Below are 23,915 nucleotides of genomic sequence, written 5' to 3' on the forward strand. Positions count from 1 at the left end.
TTTTGTAGAAGGGAAGTAGTTCATAATTTAAAAAAATTAAAGAACCTATAAACTGCAACGGACTGTAGGCACACTAGGGTCTAACCCAAGGCGGCTTTCATGTTTTTAGCACATTAGAAACCACATTTGACACCAACGTCACCACGGAGATCAGCGGACGCAGTATCCTCAGCCTGACCGGCAGGCCCACCCCTCTCTCCTGGAGACTCGGCCAGTCCAGCCCCCGCCTCCAAGCAGGGGACGCCCCCTCTATGGGCAACGGGTACCCGCCTCGAGCCAACGCCAGCCGCTTCATCAACACCGAGTCGGGCCGCTACGTGTACTCTGCGCCCCTGAGGAGGCAGCTGGCCTCCAGGGGCAGCAGTGTCTGCCACGTGGATGTCTCAGACAAGGCAGGAGATGAGATGGACCTGGAGGGCATCAGCATGGATGCCCCCGGCTACATGAGCGACGGGGACGTCCTGAGCAAGAACATCCGGACGGACGACATCACGAGCGGGTGAGTCCTTCCTTAGGGCTTCTCCCCTTTCACGGAGCCGGAGAAGGCTCAGCGCCTGGGCTACCGGTAGGCTGGTTTGGGTTTTGCCAGGGCTTTATTTAGGTTCTCTGGAGCAGATCAGACTGCCTGCTTGACTTTCTGCTCTCTCTCCACGTCAGAGTCCAAGGCTGTGTGGCACGTCAGCAATTACTCCCTGAGCGGGTCTAGCAAGGCTGCTCTTGCGGCCGGAGTGACACTTGACAGCAAACTGGGTTGTTTCAGTTCCTGAAGCCAAACTTTGCACTTAGGGTGGGATCCAGACCCCTGAGCATGGCCTGCCTGGTCCCACGGGACCTGGCTGTCAGGTCTCCTGGTTCCCCAGCCTCCCCACCCCCTGCTTCCCCTGCGGTAGCTGTTCTTCAGTTCCGCCGTCTCATCAAGCTCTTTCCTTCCTCGTGGCCTCTGCACCATCTCTTTCTCTGCCTGGATTTTATTCCCTGGATCATTGCATGGCTGGTTCCTTCTTGTTGCTCCGCTGGCACCTCTTTGGAGGAGCCCACCTTGACCATTCAACTTGAAGTAGTTTATGCAGCCTTGCCCCATCCCCATCCCCTGTCCTCTCCATCACCCTGTGTTACTCTCCTTTGAAATCTCACCACTATTTGAAATGATCCCAATTATTCGTTTGTATTTTACGGTCCCTCTATCCCCTCCTGTTTGCAATGATAAGCTCCGTGAAGCAAGGACCTTGTCTGGCTTGTTCACCACCGCATCCCCAGTGCATTGTAGGCATAGGAGCTTATGAATATTGCTGAAGGAATGAACACGTGGATCCGCGGATGAAGGAACAAGCCCAGCCCGCCTTTGATGCCATGCTCTGTAAGCCACACCGAGGCTCTTCTCTTGTTTTAGCTCCACTCCAGGTCACTGTGTAAACAGAAGGTGCATCTATTTATTCCACTTGCCTGAGACTTCATCTGTTAACTTGGTTTTTGAAGTTTTCCAAGATCTTTCCTTGCTCTAGCATTCTAGCAGTCAAAATTACAGGTAATAAAAATCAGGCATAAAACTCAGGCCACGTCCTGGCTAGTATAGCACAGTGGATTGAGCACCAGCCTGTGAACTGTAATGTCACCGGTTCAATTCCCAGTCATGGCATATGCCACGTCCCCAGCTGAGGGTTGTGCAAGAAGTAGCCAATTAATGTTTCTCTCACACATCAACGTTTCTCTCCCTGTCTGTCTTCCTCCTTCCTCTCTCTAGAAATAAATTAATAATCTTAAAGGGAAAAATAAAACCTCAGGCCACTCACTTCCATGAACAGTGATCAAGAGCCCGTGGGTGAGTCTGTATTTTCATAATTGAATAATAGCTAATTCTCCCACTGCACACCAAGCTCCATGCTTATATGGAGGTTACATATATGACCTTGTGCTGCACTCACAGCTGTCCTTTGAGGTAGGTGGTATCATAATCCCCATTTTATGGGTGCGTAAACTGAGGCTCAGGAAGGTTAAATAACTTGCCCAAGGACCTGCAGTGGTTAAGAGGCAGAGCCCAGAGCTAGTGCTGCAGAGCCCTGTTCCTTTACCGCTGTGCCTCACTGCCTTGCCCGATGTCTTACTGATGCATTAAAGAGCACAGCTGCTGGAGTTTGTTTCACAACTGATTTACTTTTGCTTAGTTCTACCCGTCTGACTAGAAGTGTTCTGTGACTTAATGAGAAGTTTAGACATAGAGGTGCTTTGGCTCCTACCTTGTACTTTTAGAGCCACCCTGCAGTGAAAAGCCTGGAGGATAGGAGCCACCAAACCCTTCCGATGTAACACATTTCTGCCCTCCAGAATGACTGGGAAAGTTAATGAGCTGATAAATTAAGTGGCCCAGTTACCTTAGAGCATCATTTTGGGTTTCTAGTTCTTTGTAAACATGAAAATAATAACACACCCATTCCTAAAGTGAAGTTGTGTGTGATTTAATCTTTTTATTATTAACTTGATGACTTCAGGTATCCAGCACGACCTCAAGGTTATCATTATCAAATCTCACTGTAGTTTTGAGATTTCTGTATCCTGTCATAGGGTTCACTTTATTGCTGGATCTGTCTTTTAATCCTCAGTAGATGAAGGTCAGTGCTGACAGTTTCCACAAGGTGGAGACATTGAAACACTCAAAACTGAACCTCGGTGAGAGCACAGCCAGAGTCCTGGTTTCCTTGGCTGCCCCAGCCCGAGCCTTTACCCCTGCCGAAAAGCACAAGTGTTTACATTTCAGGTCCTGCTTTGGGAAGTTTACATTTTTGAGCAAGTGAGATAGCTCTCAGAGCAAGTGTAGATAAAAGTGCAGACATGTAAGCAAACCACCCAATTATTGAACCTAGAGAACTCTGGCCTGCTTTTTCTTCTTTCATTCCTTTTGATGCAGAAATTTACTTCCAACAGGAAGAGAGATAGCCCAGATGGCATTTAACGTGCCTTCTACTTGTAACATTCTAGAACGCTAGTTAAGCGTGACTTCACCCTGTGGCAATGCCTGCTCTGTTTGCTGGGAGGCTGAGTTATCAGTTTGTGCGCATGTTGAATCCAGAGCAAGTCATTTAATGTCCTCTATACTCATTTCTTTTTCCTTTTATACACATGACCGGGTTGTAGATATTGAAGGGCTGGCCATTTAGCCTCTGCTTCGGAATCTGCTCAGTAAGTCCGTACCACGGAGGCAGCTGGTGCAGTGGAAAGAGAACAGCCCAAAACAGCAGACAGATGGAGCTTAAACCCTGTTCTGCCACGCTTGTGAGCTCTTTGTGACAGTAGGCACGTCATCCCACTTCCCTAAGCCTTGAAGCGCCATAATGAATGTGGTTCGTAACCTTCCCCAGTTACACTTCTCTTTGAGGTTGTATCTGATGAATGGCAAGTATCTGATAAAGACACAAAGTCTCAGACAGGGTCTGGGTATCTTATCAACCGCAAACATCCAGGCCCTTGGACACAATGAGATGATTAAAGTTTTCTTCCAGATGTGTGTTTGGCTTACTGGGAGAGCCTTGATGTATGAGTAATATATAAATCCATAAGGACGCTCTTTGAGGAAAGCCCTTGTAAAAGTTTACAGCAAGTTCATTTAGAAAGCCTGGAATGAAAGTAAATTCTAGTTTCTGAAAACCTATGACCTTTGTTTTCAAAATGACACTGTGCCTCCTCTGGGTGTAGCGGCCGGTTTCTGAGGTCTGGAATGCCTTGTCTCCGGGGGACAGCGTGCACGCAGGTCTGTGAGTACCGCTGGGTGCTGCCGAAGGGGGGGCCGATGTTAGTGAGAACCCAGTGCCGGACGCCTTTGGTCTGTGTGTGTGTGCACATGTGTAAGTGAACTCCGAGCGTGGGCCAGGCGTGTCTAAGTACTTTACGAGTTGTCGCCTGACCTCACCTCTGCCTTTTATTAGATTGGTAAATCGGGCTTTGGCTGGAGTTAGTGGGGGAAATTTTTAAATAGCAGATGAAGATGTCTTCTACCAAAGCCTGATCTGTGAAGTCAATCCATCAACTCATCTTCTAAAAATTCCGAGTACCGTGTGGTACAGAATAAAATTAAGTGGACAGACTTAGCATCCATATGTTTGGAAAGATGACTGCTTTTCTTTTCAAAGGAGGCACTGAGTTGTATAATCTTCTAAAGCATGAATATACATTCCTTCCCGGAAAAAATTGACCATTTAAATTTAACATCTGAAGTTTCTCCGAGAGCCTTTGTTGGCTTCCCATGGCCTATGGGAACAGATCTCAACTTCTTAACCGCATGTGGGGGGCTCTTTATGGTCCTCCCCTCGGTGGCCCTCTCCGCCTTAGCCCTGGCCGCATCCCCCCTCACACACCCACGCTCCCCACTGGCTACCTGCCATTCATTACAAAAGGCTGTCTCCTGCAAAGCTCTGTGCCATCAGGACATGCTGCTTTCTCCCTGGAATTCCTTTCCTGTCAAGTCCATCTAATTAACCCTAAAATAAACGCCACCTCTGTGATGCCCTCCTAGATTTCCCCAGTCAGAGTTATCTCTGTCTTGCGAGTTTCTGGTGACTTCAGTTTACACCCAACCTGCTCCGCCTTCCACTTGGCGTGGGGAACTGGTTGAGAGGGACTGGAGGGTGTGGGGGGAAGAGCACGGCTGTGAGAGGCAGACAGACCTGGAGTTTAGTCCTGGCTCTGCCAGAGGAACTGGGACAAGTTCTCCACCTTTGGGCATCAGAGCTAGGACTTGAAAAGTGCCCGGCAGAGCCCGGGGTGTTCAAGAAATGTGCACTCTGTGTGTGTGTGAGTTTTCCTTCTCCAACCTTGGCGCTCCTGGAAAGTAGACAGGGCCTGTTATTTTTCTAAACTCAGAGACCAGTACAAATAGGTGTTTAATAAATATGCTGTGAATGGTCTGTTCTGCAGTCCTACCCTCACAGGACCTTGGGCTTATATAACTTGCCACCACCAGCTGTGAAACTCAATGAGTCTATTTACAGAGCACTTGGGGGAAATCAGTTTCACCTCCGGTGTCTTTTTGGTGCGAAACCTAGCTCCATCTAGTGGCCAGTGTAGGATGTGATGCTGTGGATTTGATGCTTTTACCTCTAGGAGTCATGGAGTTGGTTTAAGAGTGAGGGCAGAGGAAATGGGTGTTGTTAACAACTGGTTTGTTGTTCGAACATAGCCTCGCGAGTAGCTTGGTGTGGGACAAGTGGGATTTTGAACAGGGTGGTCCTCGGTGTTGACATTTTAATGGCAGCAGTCGTCCCTGGTGGGTGGCAGGGGGTTCTCCATCACCAGGTGCAGGGTGTGCTCTGGTTTCTGCTGGGAGACTCGGTTCCTTAGAAGCTGAGGAGCCCGTCCTTGCTGAAGTGCCTGCAGCTCGCAGATATGTCAGGGTGTGCCTTTCGTCAGCTGGGGTTGCCCTGGCAAAATACCACAGATCGGGGGCTTAAACAACTGACTGTCACTTCTCACAGTTTTGGAGTCTGGGAGTCCAAGGTCACAGTGCACCACAGTCAGACTCTGCTGAGAGCCCCCTTCCCAGCCCACCGTGTCCTCACATGGCCGAGAAAAGAGGCTCTAGTGGGTCCCCCTCTTCTTATAAGGGCACTAGTCCTGTCATGACCTCATCAAACCCGATTACCTCCCAGAGGTCCCACTTCTGATACCATCTTATTGTGGGGGCGGGGGTAGGGCTTGAACATATGGTTTTGGGAGGGGCAGAGGAAGGCACAAATATTTAATCATGGCAGAGTGTTCATGCTTCCAGGCATCATTTTCACATGCAACACTCAGTGCTTAGGTTGCCTTTCTCATTACTGCCCAATAGGTCACCTCCTTCTGGAAGCCTTCCTTGATTCTGTCCAAGCAGAGGCAGCGATTCTTTCCTCTGGGCTCCCGTGGTACTTGACGTACCACAGTAGTACTAGTAGAACTACATCAAAATTCCAAATATCTGTGTGTGTACGTGCGTGTGTGTGTGTGTGTGTGTGTGTGTGTAAAATCAAACAAGGCACCCACACACGAATTTTAGACTGTATCAGTGCATTGCTTGTGAGGAAGGGAGCCCATTCTTGCCACAAGCCCTGGGAGGTTAAAGTCGGGTCGGCCTCAGACGCTCGCGTGTCCTCATTGGCTGGCACAGTGTCTGCCGGTTCCATAGGAGGTGGTCAGTGAGTATTTGCTGAATGGATGCTACATTGACCTGCAGCAAACTAAGACCAGTCACCTGCCTCCGAATGAATATGTGCCTAAGACTGAAACCCCTTGAGCTTGAGGGCCAGCCACGTCATGTAGTCTTCCTCTCCTTGGCCCTATCTTATACAGTCTGATTATTCCAGACCTTGACCTCCTCTGCCCCAGGAAGCTGGACGTGGACAGTACAGGAAGAGAGAGACAGCCCTGAGTTCCGGACCAGGTGCCGTGGGGGGTCATGGGGATGGAAGTGCCTCTCTTCCTCTCCTTCTCTGTCCATTAACCACCATGGGGCGGACGTGGGGGGTGTCGGTCACCAAGCCAGCACAGATTGCCGCAGGCAGCCCTGTGCATCAAAAAGGCAGCACTGATAGCATGAAAGGCCTTCTTTTCTGGTGACTGTCTCTCGTGGGCTTTCCAGGCCAGACCCGAAGCGACCTTGACAGGCTGTTGTTCCTGGCAAACTGAGGGGAAGGAGAAGAAGCCAAAACGCACCCCGGAGCCAAGACAAATGATTTTAGGCAAGGCTGTCCTGGAAGGCGCCGGGTCGGGTCACGGCAGGTTCCTGCGGGGCACGGCCGGCAACTCGGGGGTTGCCGTGGATGGGCCCTTGTTTCTTGGGGTCGGTCTCTCTGCGATGATCTTGGCTTGTGCAGCTCTTGGAAGGCTTGGGAACTCCCAGTTGCCAGTCAGCCAGCCACTGGGAGCTCTCAGTGGGGTTAGCGAGGTCTGACTGTCATGCAGAGGTCACAACTCAGCTCTGTAGACAGTTCTCTAGGGCCTTGGGCAAGTCACTTGCCCCTAATGCGCTGCCGCCCACTCTCACACTCTCTCTCTCTGTCTCTGTCTCTGTCTCTCTCTCTCTCTCTCTCTGTCGCTCTCTCTCTCTCTCTCTCACACACACACACACCACTAACAACAACAACAGAGCTATAGTAAGCAGCTTTGGGCACTGAGTAGCCCAGTAGGTTAGAGATGGGGCCGGGGCAGGTCCTAGTCTAGGGGTCTTTCTACAGTATTTCTCTCTTCCTTTATTTTTCTCACCAACAGGCCTTACCCATGCATGAATGCACAGAAACCATCCATACCACCTCCTGTCTGACATTTTTCCTTCTCGTTAAATATCCCAGGCAAACACAGTGACCCCTGTTCTCGTAAGCGGCTCTGTGGGCGGAGTAAGGAAGCACAGAGAGTCGCACAGAGGCCAGGACTGATTTCCCCAAGTGTCGCACGACAGGTGACAGCTTCCCCACGTGTGGTTGTGATGTCATCTGACACGGGCAGTTGGCTGGGTGACGGCTCTGGCTACCAGTGTCAGTTGTCCCTGATGGCTGGGGTTGGGGGGGCATCAGCTGTGTGCTGCTGCTTCCATCCTCAGCGGGCCCACTTGATGTATGGGGTGTGGGAAACCTGTCGGCCCTTATCGGCAGCTGGGCAGGCACTTTTATCACAGCAGAAAGAACAACTGGGCTAACAACATTCTGAAAGCAGGGATTGTCCATCGTTCCCAAGCCTGCCCTCACCACTGTTGGTGACTGTGGATCTAGCAGGCAGAGACCAGGATTAAACACCGATTTTCTGGCCAGCAGCCCTGTGGAGAAATGAAGTGTGGTCCCACTCTGACGTGGGCAGCCCAGACTGCCCCTCATAGCTGACAGCCTCATGAGTCATGGGGAAGAGGGAAAAGGGGGAATCTCATCTTCTCAGGAAACCAGGCTTGGGTCCCGACTTGAATGCACGAGCTGGCTCTGAGATCTGAATCCCGTGGGGAAGGAAGGGGGGAAGGGAGCAGACGTGGGTGCTCTGGGGGAGGAAGGTCCTTCCTCAGCCCTTCTTGAGCAGTCCTCACCGCCCGCCCTCAGATCCTTGGCGACACCCTTCTGGTCCCAAAGCATTCCAAAACATGGGCTCCCCCGGAGTTGGAAACTGGCGAGCATTCCTTTGGCCGGCCTTCTGAGGACGCTCCAGGCAGAAGGCAGTACAGTCCCATTTAAAAGTGCTTATTGAGTTTGTTGTGTGCTGGGGGCTGTGCCAAAGGCCCTGAGGCCAAGGGGAATGGACAAGACCCAGTCCCCAAGATCCTAGTACCTAGTGGACGAAAGCTCATTGAACAAGGATGCGTGCAAATCAGCAGAGGAGGGTGAGCCGCAGAGACCAGTGGGGAGGCGGTGGATTCTGCAGGGACCACTGATGGGAGGGAAGGAGCCTCCTGTGAGGTACAGGCAGTGGAAGAGTGTGGCCGTGGAGCCCGCCCTGGGTTCTGGGGCTGCGAACACCACTCTTGGCGGTGTGTGCGGGAGCGAGCTGTGTAACTTTCCAGTGCCCCTCCCAGGGCTGTCCTGGGGCTTCCGTGAGATCGTGCCGGGCCAGAGCGCTTGGCAGATGTCACGGCCAGAAGGTCTTCCGGCAGTAGCAGCAGCATCTTCAGGACACATGAGCTGGGCCTTGAAAGATAATAAACATGTGCCTGGGCTGACCAAGGTCCAGAGCAAGGGCCTGAGGACAGATGGCCGTGGGGTGTGTTTTTATGAGAGAAGTGTCAGGGATGGATTGGAGACTCGAGAGAGGAGCTGGGTGGTCTCGGGTCAGAAACTGTTAGGGTCCGGAGATCGGTGACGTGGCTCTGTGTGAGGCCAAGACCCTGGGAACAGATGCGCAGAGGGATTAGACAGACTTCTCACATTAAGCTCAGCCTGACATGGGGCCAGTCTGACACGGACCACGAAGGTGTGGAGAGATTAGGACGGCTCCCAGGCTCCGGCCGGTGCTGAAACTGACTGGGAGGTCGTTGACCTCTGTCCTCAGCACCCTCCATTTGTTTCCGGGGTTTCCCTCTCGCCTGTGGCACCCATTCAGTCCCTCTGCTTGTCTCAGGCTTTGGGGACCGGAGCATCCCAGTCCCGTCCAGGGCTGGCTGAGTGTTTAAGCAGAGTACGTGGCAGCCTAGAGAATGTAATTCTGGGGGCTTTAGGAGAGCCCCGATCCCACAGCCCTGGAGAAGCTGGGGGCCCAGTGGGGGAGATTCTCCTGTGTGTCGGCACTTAATTCCAACACAAGGCAGCAGGTGGTAGTAAATGTTAGCATTGAGAGGCATAATGAATGGGGGGACTCCAAGGGGGACCTGAGAGTAGAACAAGCCCCTTGGGGGCCTTTTACGTTCTCACTTCACCCTTCTGGGAAGCCAGCTTTTCTCATCTGCAGATGAGAGTAGCAATGCCTGGAGCTGCTGTTCATGGGCGAACCCATGCAGAGTGCTCCGTCAGTGTCTGGGGCACTGCAGGTCCTTCCAATGATCCTCGTAATGATGGCACCGCTGCCAAGGTCAGATGGGGTGGGGTGCACATGTAAGGCCTGGTTCTGTGTGTGGTACAGAGTGAGAGTCCTCACTACAAGTATATTTCATTCTCCTCCACCCCAGCTCCTGGCCAAACGCCAGGGCAGCGCCTCCTTGCAGTGAGTGGGGTTTGAGATGAGACCGTGACTGTCACTCACGCAGCAAAGGCGCATCCCCTGAACCGCTCCCGCCACTGCCACTGTGCTGGGCTTGTGGGCCTTGCTGTGGCGGATCAAGCAGAGCAAGGCACTCCTTCCTTTCTCCCACCACCTGTCCCGCCTGCTGTCCTGTCCAGACAGACTTCCGGCCTATCCAAGGCTCTCCATCTGGGTGTCACTCAGGTTGGCCCAAGGTGCTTGATGGGGGAAACTCCACCTTGTGTGCATTGGTCAGCACTACAGGGACACTCTGCACTTTAGTTATTTCAGGTGGACAAGTATTTAACAAGCGTGTCCGCCCAGGCTCTGCTCTGGGGTAGGACCGACTAGGCTTGTTCTTAAGGCTGCACCATCTGGCTCTCCTTACTCTGGGGGCTCTCACTCTTGGTCCGTACAGGTTCCTCTCAGGGTAAACTTGGGAATGGCGCGTTCAGTGAGAGGCACTTACACATGCGGGAGAAACGTCTTCCAACTCTGCAGCTCTCGTTGGATGACGGGGAGTCTTGCACCCGCTCTGTGTGCTGAGCATCTTACTGAACCCCCAAACTCTGGCTTTACATGACGCCACTTTCACTTTACTAAAGAGGGAAATGAGAACCGAAAGGGGAATTGTCACGGGACAGATGAAGAAGATGGCCTAGTATTTTGTTGTTTCTTTCTCTCTGTGCTCCGGAATCTCACTGGGATTTTGTGGCTTTGCTGGATATTAGTTGGATATTTCTGTCCTTTTTCCTTCAGAACCACCGTCTTTGCCGAAGTGTCCTGGTCAGTAGGCTCCTCTTTCTCTGCTCAGTGTTTTGCAAATGTGCCTTGAATGGACAGGGCCGAGGTGTCGGGGTAGACCTGAAGGCCCTGTTTGTCCTGTTAAGCTTTTGCATAGTTTTGTTAAGTTTTTGGATGCCTCCCTCTAGAAAACACAGTCTGTGTGTGTGTGTGTGTGTGTACATATATATTTATTTATATGCTTATATATATGAAGATAATATATACTTTAATATATGTATATTTATCTTAAGCATATAGATCACTGAAAAAAAATACCCCTCCCAGTTATTTTTCAAGGGTCAGCAGCTACAGAGTGGCTCAGCAGATTTACGACAGCAAGGTTAGAGGATAGCAAGTTCGAGTTGAGGTGAATACGAAAAGAAACATTTGGATGAGTCTGGGAGTGTTTGGCCCCGAGACAGTAAGCCCATGTTGAAAGACTCAAAAAAAGGGAAAAAAGCCATATATGCCTGAACTCAGATCAAGATAAGAAACTGAAGTTCTGTTGAGAACTCACGATCCTCTCGTGAAGCTGCTCGGGGGTGGTAAACCTCAGACGTGGGGACGGGAGACCCGAGTCCACATGCCTCGTTTGCCGGCTGCGTGACCTGGGGGGAACAGCTCCCTTTGCTGAGCCTGCCTCCCGTCTGTTAAAGGGGAACCTGCTTCTTAGGTGTGTGGTGAGACCGAGAGGAGGCAGAGTTTATTGGGTGTTGGACACACACAGAGTGGCGGTCCCCTTTAGCTTCTCAGGGTTATTGCACCCATTGGCCTTCCTAATCCTTTATTGTATGTGGAATACTCACTGAGATGATCTCACGCTGTTTCTGATTCTGGAGTGCAGTGACCGCATACCTGCCAGCTGGGTCACAGTTGGTAGGTGTTTTAGTCAGAGGGTTCTCTAGAGGAAAAATGTTGCACTGCAAGTCCAAAGGCAGCTTGGGGGCAGAATTCCCCCCTCCTTGGAGAATATCAACTGATTTTTTTCTTTCTTCACCTGATTGGATGCGGCCCACCCATGTGATAAACAATGTTTAACTTTAAGTCTACTGAACTAAATGTTAACCTCCTTTAAAAAGCACCTTCACAGTGACATCTAGACTAGCGTTTGCCCAAATATCTGGTGTCGTGGCCTGGCCACACCGACACATGAAATTAACCAGCACAGCCTGCACGCAGGCCTCCCAGCACAGTGTGATCTGTGGGAATGAGTCATCTGGGACTGGAGGCAGCTTACCTGCAGCCCAGAGGCACAGAGCGGCACGTCAGCTTGTGGAAACATCTGCGAGGGCTCAAGGCTGGTGCGTCCTGCCTGGGATGTGACCACAAATCAAGAATCTGTGCATGCCTTGGAAGAATCATCACATCGCTTCCCAAATTCCCAGGGTCTTGATAAGAAATCTCCTTGAGAAATGGAGGTTTCAACCTTTCCTCTTAACCCCCAAATAGCTGCGGAAGGAGACAGACGCCCTGGCGTGGACAGCCCTGGAGGGCTGATGATTTTTGAGACCCCAAGTGCCATAGGATTCCGAGTCTGAGGAGAGGCCCAGGCTGTCTCCAGGGCCCCCCTCCGGCTATAAATCAAGCCCACATCCACCTTTTGATCTGGGGACAAGTGGGAGGCAGGAGTCTGTGGTTGGCTAACTGCGACGTCGAGCCCAGCTCCCAGTTCCAAGAGCTTCGCGCTTGCGATCGCCCGGTCATCTGTTCTGAAATGAGAACTCTCACATACTTAAACAGTGAGGTTGAAAGGGTGAAGTGTGTCCGGACACACAGGACAGAACAAATGTGGTGTTAGCTCTGAAGGAGGAAGGCCCGGGAGATGTCACCTAACAGTGCCTGTGAACACGGGCCCCTTTGCCTGGCCTGTGGCAGCGGCTCTGTGATTCCCAGCAGCCAAACTGCTTTTGAGTCTATTGCACGTTAGGCGCTGACTTGAGCTCTTTATATACAGTGTCTCACTCTTTATACCAGTTCTGAGAGAGAGAAAGAGAGGGAGGCTGGTTTTCATGTTCTTTTTACAGTTGAGACCAAGATCAGAGAGGGTTCGTTGCTTGAATAGGTCACACAGGTAGTAACTGCACGTATTCCCCTGGGCTGAAGTCAAAGCCCTTGCCCCACGAACTGTGTAGTATGGCTTTTCACTGCAGCTGGACCCCACGCTCTGAATAGATGGAAGGCAAGACCAAAAAAGGAGGCGGGGGCACCCTCTGGACACTTGGGAGCCCTGACTGGCAGCCCCTGTGCCATTTTAGGGAGTTGTGGAAAGAGCTGAAAGGTGGTGATCAGAGCGCAGGGCCCAGAGGGCCGTTGCCCAAGAACTTGAAGGCACACGGGCAGTGCCTGTGCAAGCATCACGGAGGCTGGCTGGGGCAGCGGCCAGGGCAGATACTTTCCTTTGCTTCAAAAGCATTACTATGTGTTTCATTTCAGTTAAATGTCGCAGGCCTTTGCTGCAGCATTAGAAACACTTGTGTCAACATTCCCCAGGTGCTTGTGCGGAAAGGGAATGGGGGCCAAACTGGTTCCGTGGATGCTGGGAATGAAAACCAGCCAGGGGGTCAGCGGCGGGAAGGTCCCCATCCAGGGTCCGCTGCGCACGGTGACGTACCAAAGCACCTCGCCGCAGTGTGGCTTCCTGCTGTCACATCTCACGGGCGCGGGCATTCCTGTCACCCACAGCTTCCAGCCCCTGTAGGTGTGATACCTGAATTTCTCTGAGGAAATTCTGCTCTCACAGCCCCCCACCGATGACGAACCCAAACAAAACACCCAGTTACAAGCTCAGCACCACCTGGAGACCTCAGAACCATGCATGGCAAGTTAGAGCGTTATTAATCAAGTGATTCTTGCTCTACTCTGTGGGAGTTGTTAATTAAAACCACTCAACCACTGAGTTGGGAGAGAGGGCAAGGGACCAAAATTGGGGACTGCTAACAGACTGGCTTCTGTGCAGGCTGATGCAGCTATTGTAGAAGTGGGGACAGACTTGACGGTTGAATAAACCATTCACCAGTGACGTGTGTGCGGTTCCTTGGGAACTGATTTCATTTCATGTCCTGCAGTCAGGCCCTCCGGGTGTGAGGAACCTACCTGCCTAGCCTGTGACCAGGTATATGCATTTGTCTCATTACATCCTCACTAACCTGTACCGTGTTCTGTCCACTCTCCTGGTGAGGACGCAGCTACTTGGAGTGCGGTGACTTGCCCACGGCCTCGGAGCTGGTGAGCTAGGGAGCCGGGACTCGGGCAGACAGGCTGACCAGAGTGCGGGAGCACAGCCACTGCGTCCCAGGGTTTTCACTGGAGCTGCGTAAACACATCCAGAATCTAACTCCTCTTCTTTCCCCCAAACCTGTTTCTCTGCCTGTGTCCCCACACCCCTCCCCCTTCCACAGCCGGAACCCAGGAAGAATCTCAGACTCCTCATTCCCTTGTTCCTGCTGCTCCGGCACAGAGTTTGATGGATTATGTCTCTTCAGTGTTTCTTGCTGTGTTCTCTCTAGTCTCGCTGCTCATATTTCTCCCCAAGACAACTGTGTTCATCCCTTCGTTGCTTTCCTTGCCTCTGATCTCAGTGCCCATCCAACAGAGACATCCTACCTTTTGGTGAGAAAATCTCCTAGAGTATAACTCTTGATTCCATTATCACCTGGCTCCATGTTGCCTTTGGTAAACTCTGTGTTTTAGTTTCTGTTGCTGATTAATGAATGACTCTAAAACCTAGCTGCTTGAAACCAGCTTGTATTATGCTCCCAGGATCTCTGCATCAGGAACTGGCACTGGTACAGGGGGGATGGCTTGTCTCTGCTCTGCCTCACCTAGAGCCTCAGCTGGGAGGCCCCTGGGGCTGGAGCTGGCTTGATAGCTGGGGGGCCACGTCATTCCAAAGCTTGTTGGCTCGTGTAACTGACACTGGGTCTGGGACAAATCAAAGGTAGGACGCCCATGACCTCTCCATGTGGCTTGGCGTCCAAAGACATGGAGGCCCTAGGACTGGTAGATTTCTTACCTGGGAGCTCAGTGCCCTCAAAGGCAAGTGTTACAGTGACCAAAGTGAGGCTGCATCACCTTTTATTACCTGCCCTTAGAAGTCACAGGTGTCACTCTCACCATACTAGGTTAATCAGAGCAGTCACAGGTCCTAGTTCTCAGCGGGAGAGCAGCAAGTGCCGGTCGAAGACCAGGTGGGACAGGAGTTGTTGCTGTGGTCATCTCTGGAAAATACAGCCTGCCGTATCCCACCCCTCCATTGCCCAGCATGATGTACAAGGCCCTCCATGCCCCTACATTGTCTGTAAGCACCATAGACGCACAGACCTTGCCTGTCACACTGACGGCGTATCTCTTGTGCCTAACACAGTGCATAGCACAAAGTCAGCCCTCATTTTCATGTGGGGAGTGAATGAGCTTTCCACTTCCCTAGACTCATTTCTGTTGCCCTCTTCATCCCCTCACCACCCACCCCTCCCCCTGCTCCCATTCTGGTCTTGCCACTCTGGGCCACAAATGCTTTCCTTGCTACAGATACCAGGCTTTGAGAACTCTGCGCCTTTGCACATGTCTGTCTGTCTGTCTGTCTCTCAACGCCTCTGCACTCGATTGCCATCCACCTGCCACAGTCCTTCAAGAATCTGCTGAAGCCAGGCAACCTTCCCCAGCAACCCCAGCAGACACCCAGCCTCCCTCCTCTGGGTTCCCAGACACCTGGTCATACCTCCCAGATGGCTCCTCCCAGTTCCTTTGGCTTTGCCTCTTTGTATAACAGTCTCCTACATCAAGATATCCTTGAGCCAGGGATTGTGTAATTTGACCCCTGCATTTCTAACTCCTGCCAGACGTGCGGTGTCTGCTTAGTCATGTGGGTAGAACGATGGGAGACAGATAACAGTAGTAACTCAGTGATCATGGCAGCCAGTGCGTGTCCAGTGCTTTTCCCATGGCCCAGCCTTCATGTGTGGCCTCAGTGAATGCTCAGAGAAACCCTCGGAGGCCCGTAACATGTTATCGTCCCCATTTCACAGATGTGGAAACTGAGGGTGGGAGAAGTCTTTCATCCAAGATCATACAGGTATACTGTAAGGCGCAGCCAGTTTGGGGAAACTTGAGGACTCAGCAGTTGAGGTCCAAGCCCCTTTCCCTTCGGTGTTGCCTCCTGCTGGGTTTTAGGCTCTGAGACCCAGAGATGTATCCAGGTTAGAGAGCTCTGTAGATCCTAACCTTTGCCTGGATTAATAAAATAATGTGGGAAGCGACAGAGTATCTGCATGTCAGGCAAAGCCTGTTTTGCTCTCGGTGCCAGGTTTTAAGGGGCTGAGAATCAGGCTGAGGTTTGTTTAGGGAAAGCAAACAAGGAAGGTTGAAGGGCTCACAGCCTAATAGAAATGTCTGGCCCTGGCTGGTGTGGCTCAGTGGATTGAGCACTGGCCTGTGAACTAAAGGGTCACAGGTTCAGTTCCCAGCCAGGGCACATGCCTGGGTTGCAGGCCAGGTCCCCAGTTGGGAGTGCATGAAACGCAACCACGCATTGATGTTTCTTCCCCCCTTTCTCTCTCCCTTTCCCTCTGTCTAAAAATAAATAAGTAAAGTCTTAAAAAAAAAAGAAAAAAAGAAATGTCTGTAGAAAGTAGATCTACTTGGTGTGGAAAATTCCTAGAAGAGCATAGGCTCCAGAGCACCAAATTTGAACCACAGGTGGAAGTTAAACTTAAATTTTTTATTTTCTGAACACTGGGGTGACCATTAATCCGTGTAAAGAAAAATATGCTGAAAATTAGACCTGTCCAAAGCAGGCTGGGCTGTTTTGCAAGGACATGAGCCTCCTGTTCCTGAGAGTAATCATGCACAATCTGGGATACTGTGTGTCCATATGTTTGCAGCAAGGATTTCTGTCTGAGGTACGCGAGCCTGAGACATGACCTTCCATGGTTCTCTCTGGACTAAGGTTCAGGGCGTCCAGGTTCCCATAGGAATCCCCGAGGCTCAGATACAGACAGACCAGAGCCAAGTTCAGGAATAAGAGTTCTGTTTGAGAAACCAGGCTTTCCCCGGTCACACCGACCTTGGGGTGGTGGCAAGACACCAAAGTTTCTTTTTCCTCCTGAAAATGTTCTCACCCACACCCCCTTTTAATAAATGCAAAATTTATGCGCACCCCCTTCCCCTGCTGTAGGTTCTGATCTGCAATGGACGGGGTTTGGAGGCAGAGTGGCGATTGCGAATCACTGTGAGCTCAGGGTCTGCACACTGGGTGAGCTGTTGGTGAAAGTTCCACTCTATAGTCATACTATGCAAATGATAGTTAAAGTGTAAAATGTTACAGTACTGAACACGCTCACTCTGACTGGACAAGGTCCGGGAAACTCAGTTGACCTCCATCCCATTGCTGGGAGAGGAGAAGCACTTGAACAAGTGGGAAAGGGAGAAACAAGATGTCAGGGACCCTGTTCTTTTGTCTGCGAACACCCGACAGCTGTTCTGGCTCCGGTTCCCCCTGCACTGTCGAAGGTAATCTGAGTATCCTGGGGGCAACCAGCGTCTAGATTCCTGCTCTGGAGGTCGCTGGCCTGCGTTCCAGTTCCCTGTGTGCCGGTGCATCCTGCCAGCGTGCTGTTGCAGCTGCCGCTGGGGGGGCCCCTGCCACTCCCAGATGACACTGTCCCGTTTCACTGGCCAGCCCCTGTGCCTGTGTGCTTGGCTGCTTGGCTTCTGGGTGTCTCATGCCCACTTCGCCTTCAGAGCTTCAGCCGCCTCCTTGCTATGGGGAGGGACATGCTCGTCAACACAGTCTGTTCTACCTGCTCCCCTTTCAAAAACGCCTGTGGCACCTTCCAGGCCCCTACAAGTTGAAATTCTAGGAGGAGACAGTCTGCTTTTCAGCCAGAACTCCCTGCTCTACTGGTTTCACTCTTTATTCCTTTTTAAAAAGTCAGGAACAATGCGGAATTTGGCCACGGGGCAGCAAGACTGCCTTCAGCTCCTTGCTCCCCTGCACAGCCAGCAGCGTGTTGGGGGTGGGGTGGTGCTTGGCTCCAGCCACACTGTCCCCTGAGTGGGACCTGCGACTTCTCCCTCCAAGCCTTTTCCTCCCAGCTTCCTGGAAGGCCCCCCGTCTTCCTAGACATCTTCCTTGGAGCCTTTAGGTAATGTAGTCATAGAATTTGACTTTTCTTTCAATAGATGCAAGGATGGCTTATATCTTTCTGTATTCTCCAAATGCTGAACACGTGTCATTTACATAAAAGCAACTGAATTCTTGGTTATTATTTTTTCATTTAGTCCATTTTTTCATAAATGTCCAAGGACATTTATTAGGCATCTCATGAGTTCTGGGCACAGTTCAGGGATGGGGGATAATGAAGCTAAAATATTGAAAATATTGGTATCATCATCAGCATCATCATCATCCATCCTTTATTGAACTTGTTGGGCGGGAGGCTGGAGCACAAGGAGGCAGAGAAGCGAGCAGTTATAATAAAATGTAAGACAAGGGGGCCAAGCCTCGGGCTTACCATAAAAGGCAGGTTTATTGAACTCAGTAAATTTATTGAACACAAAAGCATATTATAATGAAAACACATCAGTGGCTACTTCTTGGTTGTGGTTCCTTGGGAAAATCACTTAAAACTCTCTGAGTCTCAGTTTTGCATCTAAAAAATTACTAGACCCAGTTATCTTTAAACATTGCCCCCGTCCCAGATCTAATACTGTGTATTTCCCTGAGACTGTGTTTAATTGGTATTTTCCTATAAGGTGAAGTTGTAGAGGTACAACTTTGCAGTCTGGTGTCCTGAGGAGGAGGAGGAGGAGAGCATTCTGCATTCCACCAGGAAGAGACTGGAGGAGGCAGAGAGTGGCAGAGTGAGGGCACCAGTGGTGGTGTTTCAGCCTCTGCCGAGCACAGCGTCTGTTCTCTGCAGTTCGCATGTGTCAGACCCCACAGGCACTTCGTAGAGTAGAACACACTTTTATGAGACTCGACAGAAAAGGGCATTTTGCTGCACTCACGTGGGAGGGACGGGGGCGTGACTTAGGGCGGGCCCCACTGGGGCCTGGGTGGCTCTGTCACTTTTCCTGCGGCCCATGGTTTGCATAATAAGATGCCTTTTCACTTTAGGATATTTTTTTTCTTAAGAATTTCTTTCAAAGCCCTGGCTGGTGTAGCTCAGTGGATTGAGCGCGGGCTGTGAACCAAAGCATCACAGGTTCAATTCCCAGTCAGGGCACATGCCTGGGTTGCAGGCCACAGCCCCCAGCAACCACACATTGATGTTTCTCTCTCTCTCTTTCTCCCTCCCTTCCCTCTCTAAAAATAAATAAATAAAATGTTTTAAAAAAAAGAATTTCTTTCACAACCAGTTCTATCAGGATCCTTCAGTGTAGCTTTTTTGGGGGAGCAGGTAGAACCCCAAAGCAGCAACCAGGAGACGCACCTGACGGGCTCAGGGCATGGAAGGGCCGCAGCTGCACTTTCTCAGCCACAGCCTGGTCCCTTCCCGGGATACATCCTGTGTCACTGCTGCGGCTGCCCGGCGCGTGTTTGGACAGTCTGTCTTCACGTGGAGGCCTGGTGCTCAAGCAGTTCCAAGCCTGAACTCTGCAGGAGAGAGCTGGTTGGTGCCCATCCTCATGGATTTTAAGTCCGTTTTTTTTTCCAAACATAAAAAAAAAATTCAGCCCCGGCCAGGTTGCTCAGTTGGTTGGAGTGTCGTCCTGTGCACAAAAAGGGTTTGATCCCCGGTCAGGGCACACACCTAGGTTGTGGGTTCAATCCCTGGGGGGCATGTACAGGAGGCAACCAATTGATGTCTCTCTCTCACATCAGTGTTTCTCTCTCTTTCTCTTTCTCCCTCCCCACTCTTCCTCTCTATCTAAAAATCAATACATATATTTTTGGGTAAGGATTAAAAAAAATCTCACACCCCTTTCTGCTTAACATAAAGACATCATACTTTGAATTGGGTGGGTGAGGGGGCATGGCGAGGGTAAGAATAGGTGTGACTTTTGAGAATTACTCCGCCTTTAGTGGGTCCATACCAAGCAAAATTTGGTCATACTTCATGTATACACCACACTATTTAGAAACCACTAGGCCTTTTTATGTGTTGGTTTAGAATGGTGCATGTGTAGCATCAAATGTGCTTGTCCCAACTCCTGCCCCAGCGCAGAAACAGGCCCACTCCCACTGAGAGCCGGGGCTCCAGGCCACCAGGGTTCTGTTTCTGGGGGTGACCCAGGGCGTGTGATGCGTGGAAGAGTGAGCAGGGTCAGCTGTTGTGTCCAGTGGCAGGTAATGGGAGCATCCTGTGGTCACCTAACTTTGATGAATCCCAATGCTTAAAGGCCAGAGACATGTATGTGTGTGTGTGTATGTATAAAAATTTTCTTTGTATTGGTAGTACAGTTAGTGAATCCCATTTAGAATGAGTGTCCAGAATACTAATTTTCTTAATGAAAATGTCACCTGCTAGAAATTCAGCAAGGAATTCGCTGCACATTTTATGTCCTTTATGTGGGCACATGTATGTCTGTGTGAGCTCTCTAATTTTCTTGCCCCAACCCAAGGGGCACCTTCTCATCCTTCAAGATGCTACTTGAAGGTTCCTTTGTGCGAGAAGCCCTTTCTTGCCCCATCCCTGCTCTGGACCTTGCTGAACCCCATGCAAACATCTACAGGTCTGCATGGCACCCCCAGGCACTAAGCCCCCATCAAGGTCAAGGACTCAGTCTGATTCTTGTTCCCAGCACTCAAGTCAGTGCCTGTCTCACAGTAGAGGCCACATACATGTTTAATGAACGAACGACACCACCTCAAACCACGCACCATCTCCAGGACAGCAGCCTGTTTATGACTCTAGTGCAGCCCCTCAGCTGCATCCGGAAATTTCTGCTGAGGTTGGGGGATCCCCAAGGCCTGCTTTATCCCCCAGTCTGAAGGTGGGGTTAGTCATCTTCTCACCCCACTGTTCTCAGTACACCTCGACATTCCCTTCAGCTGCAGTCTAGGTAAGACAAGGTGAAACTTGCAGGAACATAAGCCGAAGCACTGGCTGGCTTCTCCCCAGTTTGGTGGTGACTACGGTTGTTACCTGGGGGTGTCTGCGTGAAACCAGACAAGGAAGAGACACTGGCTGTCTGACTCCCACCCCTGGGGTGCTAGTCATCTTGGAAAGGGAACACGCAACCCTGAATACCATCATAAATTCCGCTGACCTCATGGAGACATGAACTTGTGTCTTGAAGCACTGGGGGTGGGGAAGGCACGTCCGAAGTCAGAGAGCAATGAGGCATAGCAGGGTCCAGAAGACCAGGGAGTGCGTCTCAGGGCATGGGAAGTGCCTGGGAGGAAGGGTTCTGCTGACAGCAGAAGGCTCCCCAGGGCACTGGCATCTAACTATGGCATCCCTGCGGAGCCACCCGGGCATGGCCCACGGCCCTCTGTCTTCAGCACGCCTGGCACTGCTCACTCACGAGCCCTCTCCGTCTCGACGTCCACGGATGTACTGCTCTGAGGCCTGTCAGCTTGTACATCCAAGACCAGGCATTAACTGATATTTTGGAAAAAACCTTGGAGCCCTGACCACGGTTGTCAAGCCTTCATCTGAGATGGAGGAGCCGTCAGGGAGCAGGTACTGTTAACACGCGCGTTGTCTCCTTCGTGTCGAGGGCCAGCACTGGTCACTGGGAGGGCCTGAAGTTGGAGCCACCGTTACACCGTGGGAGTCTTTAGCTCTTAGGGACACTGAGGCCAGTCTGGCTCCCAGCTCCTCCATCTGGGTCTCAAGATTTAAGGCAGTGTTTCTGACAGCTTGATCCTCACTAGCTGCAAGGAAGTACTTGCATGTCTGTTCCAAATGCAGGTTTGGGGGAAGGGAAGGAAAGGGAGAGAATGGCACTTTCAGGGTAATAAAACTCTATCTTGTGTGATGCCGTGATGGTGGATACAGGACATTATACATCTGCCAAAACCCGCAGAGCCATACAACACAGAGTGAACCCTGATGTACACTTGGACTTTGGTTAGTAATAATGTGTGAATGTTATCGGTAATATTAATATTACTAATAATTGGCATTAGTTATTAGTATCAGATAATTATCAAATAATAATGCTTCAATATCAGTTTGTCAGTTTTAACAAATGTCACACTGATGCAAGATGTTAATAACAGGAGAAACTGGAGGTAGGAGAGAGGGGGAATATGGGAACGCGACTTTCTTTGCAATTTCTGTGTAAACCTCAAAGTGCTCTAAAAGAAATAAGGTCTGCTTCAAAATGCAGGGTTTGGGCCCCACTGATGACATTCTGTCTCTGCAAAGCTGGGGCCTTGAAGTGTGCAGTGTTTTCTCGGGTTGCCAGATGACTCAGGTGCGTTCCAAAGGTTTGAGAATTCCTGGACGGCAGGCAGTCCCCTTTCACCGTCGGTTTCATTCTGAGAAGGAGCTTAAAGGGGCTTTGTCTGGAGAACTGCCTCCTGTGTGTTAGGATGTGTTTCATCTTTCAGTAGGTGGGCAGAAAGCTTCCTGCCAGTGCAAGAACTGCTTCCCGTAACACCACACTGACAGCTGAACCACAATAAAGGGAACCCGGGCCGGCCCGAGTTCCAGACGCCAGCACGGTCAGATTCCCAACGTGTGCAGCCGTCTTCAAGAAGACCACTCTGCCAGCTCTCATTGCAGACAAGCATAGTTATGGATCATGATGGAAATTGTCCATGTGTGCATTGACTTACATAGGAGTGATAAATCCGCTATTGTTATAATTCCCCAGCTCTGTGTGATCATCTGTTCTATTAGCAACGTGGTGTATTTTTTTTTATTAAAATGTTTTGGCGCTGATATGTGCAGAGATCCTTAGGTATCCTAGACCAAAACACTGAGGAAGTTAGTGCCCCATGGGATTTTGTTAAACTTGTGAAAATTCTCCTGGCGTTTCTGTGAGAGACAAAGGGAACTTGGCAGCATGGTTAACCGCCACACAAGAATTTTCCCACTTGCTCAGTCCCTCCTTTGCTGGGAGTTTGGAGACAGCAAGCCCACACCCACAGCGATGGGGAGGCGGCGTCTGCGTGCTAAAACTCGGGGTGGCGTGTGAGTTACAGCAATGCCATGTGCCGCGGCCGAGTCACTGCAGAGCAAGCACCACCAGGAGTCTTGCTGCGTGGAAACTTGCGGAATGTGTTGGAAGAACCCAGTCAGCCAGGATCCACCTCTGCCCCAGCTCAGGAGAGGGGCCGCTGCCGTGGGTCTGGGGAGGGCATCTCCGGACCGACTCAGACCAGATGCACGTTTTGCACCATATGTGAGACGGGGCCCATAGCTTCAGCAGGTTCTCAAAAGGGTGCATAACTTAAGAAGACTTAGGAATTTCTGCTTTAGATAGAGGTCCCTAAATGGTTTGGGATGGGTTAAAAAAAAAGCTCGTGTTGGTTTTTTGAATATATATGTGCCACGTTACTGAAATAGTGTGTAAAGTGTAACATTAAAAGGGACGTGATAAGAAAGAAATCTCCATAGAAGCACTTCTGTTCTCCTTCCCACTGCGGAGACCGGTGCTTCCACTCTCCAAGGTGCACTAGAGCCACCCTGTCAAACGGCAGCGTCTGAATCAGGGCGTCTGGGAAACTGCCGTTCTGCAAGGTCGCCAGGTGATGCTGCAGCTCCTGGGGCATGGCCCAGATTTTGAGTGGCAGGTAGAGGGTGAGGCACCTGTCAACGTTTTGTCACAATGTCCCAGCAGTGTGCCTCTGCCGCACTTTAGGAATAAAGTCTGTGGCGCTGTCCCTCCCCACCCCCCACCCCAGTGAGGCTTCAAGGAGGCCCCTGGGACCCTTTAGGAAGGCTTGTCTTTTCCTGCGGCTGCTTCTGTCCCCACGGCCTGCCAGAGCAGAGCTCTTGTCTGACTAGCTTAGCAACGTCTGTGCAACGCTCCCCAGAGAGGCATGCTCCGGTGCCCGAGCTGGCTGGAGTAGGCTCCAGACCTCCTGAGCCCGGCTCCCTTCTGCAGCGGGCTTGACTTCCTGCCACACCCGGATCAGAGGACTCAGCCGGAGTTTACCTGTCATCCGTTCGCTCCACAGCCGGGACTCAGTGAGATGGAAGTGAAATGCAGACAAGGCAGGAAAGGGGCTGGTGTCCCTTGAGCTGTGGACATTCCTGGTTGGTGGCTGGCTGGTGGCCATTGAAAGAGCTTTCCTGTGGTGACACCCTTTTGCCATGGTCCTGCTCTGAGCCAAGGTGGCTCGGGGCGTGGCCTCAGGTGGCTGTTCCAGGCTTGAGCAAAATATAAGGAAGATTCTACTAGAGGTGAAAATTGAACTCCCCTATCGTCCTAAAAAGAGTAAGATACCAGCTTGGTGACGTCCTGAGGAGCCAGTAGTGCTGACAGGTGCCCCAACTTGGCATCAAGCAGAAAGGTAGGAAACTGGTCAGATTCCCTAGACCCACAGCCCCCCTGTGCCCCTGACCGCAGGGTCCCGG

At 51.1% G+C, this 23,915-nt stretch overlaps 1 protein-coding gene across 5 annotated transcripts in view; it reads left to right on the forward strand.

The window, feature by feature from the left end:
• NAV2 (neuron navigator 2) overlaps positions 1–23,915 on the forward strand; it is a 365,536-nt gene that overhangs the window by 222,210 nt on the left and 119,411 nt on the right. For all 5 annotated transcript variants that reach the window (XM_028515602.2, XM_036029138.1, XM_036029139.1 and 2 more), the window contains one exon: positions 110–499. In XM_028515602.2, the coding sequence (XP_028371403.1) occupies positions 110–499 (390 nt within the window). The remainder of the gene's footprint in view (positions 1–109; positions 500–23,915) is intronic.

This window comes from Phyllostomus discolor, chromosome 6 (genome assembly GCF_004126475.2).
Source record: "Phyllostomus discolor isolate MPI-MPIP mPhyDis1 chromosome 6, mPhyDis1.pri.v3, whole genome shotgun sequence".
Taxonomy (NCBI): domain Eukaryota; kingdom Metazoa; phylum Chordata; class Mammalia; order Chiroptera; family Phyllostomidae; genus Phyllostomus; species Phyllostomus discolor.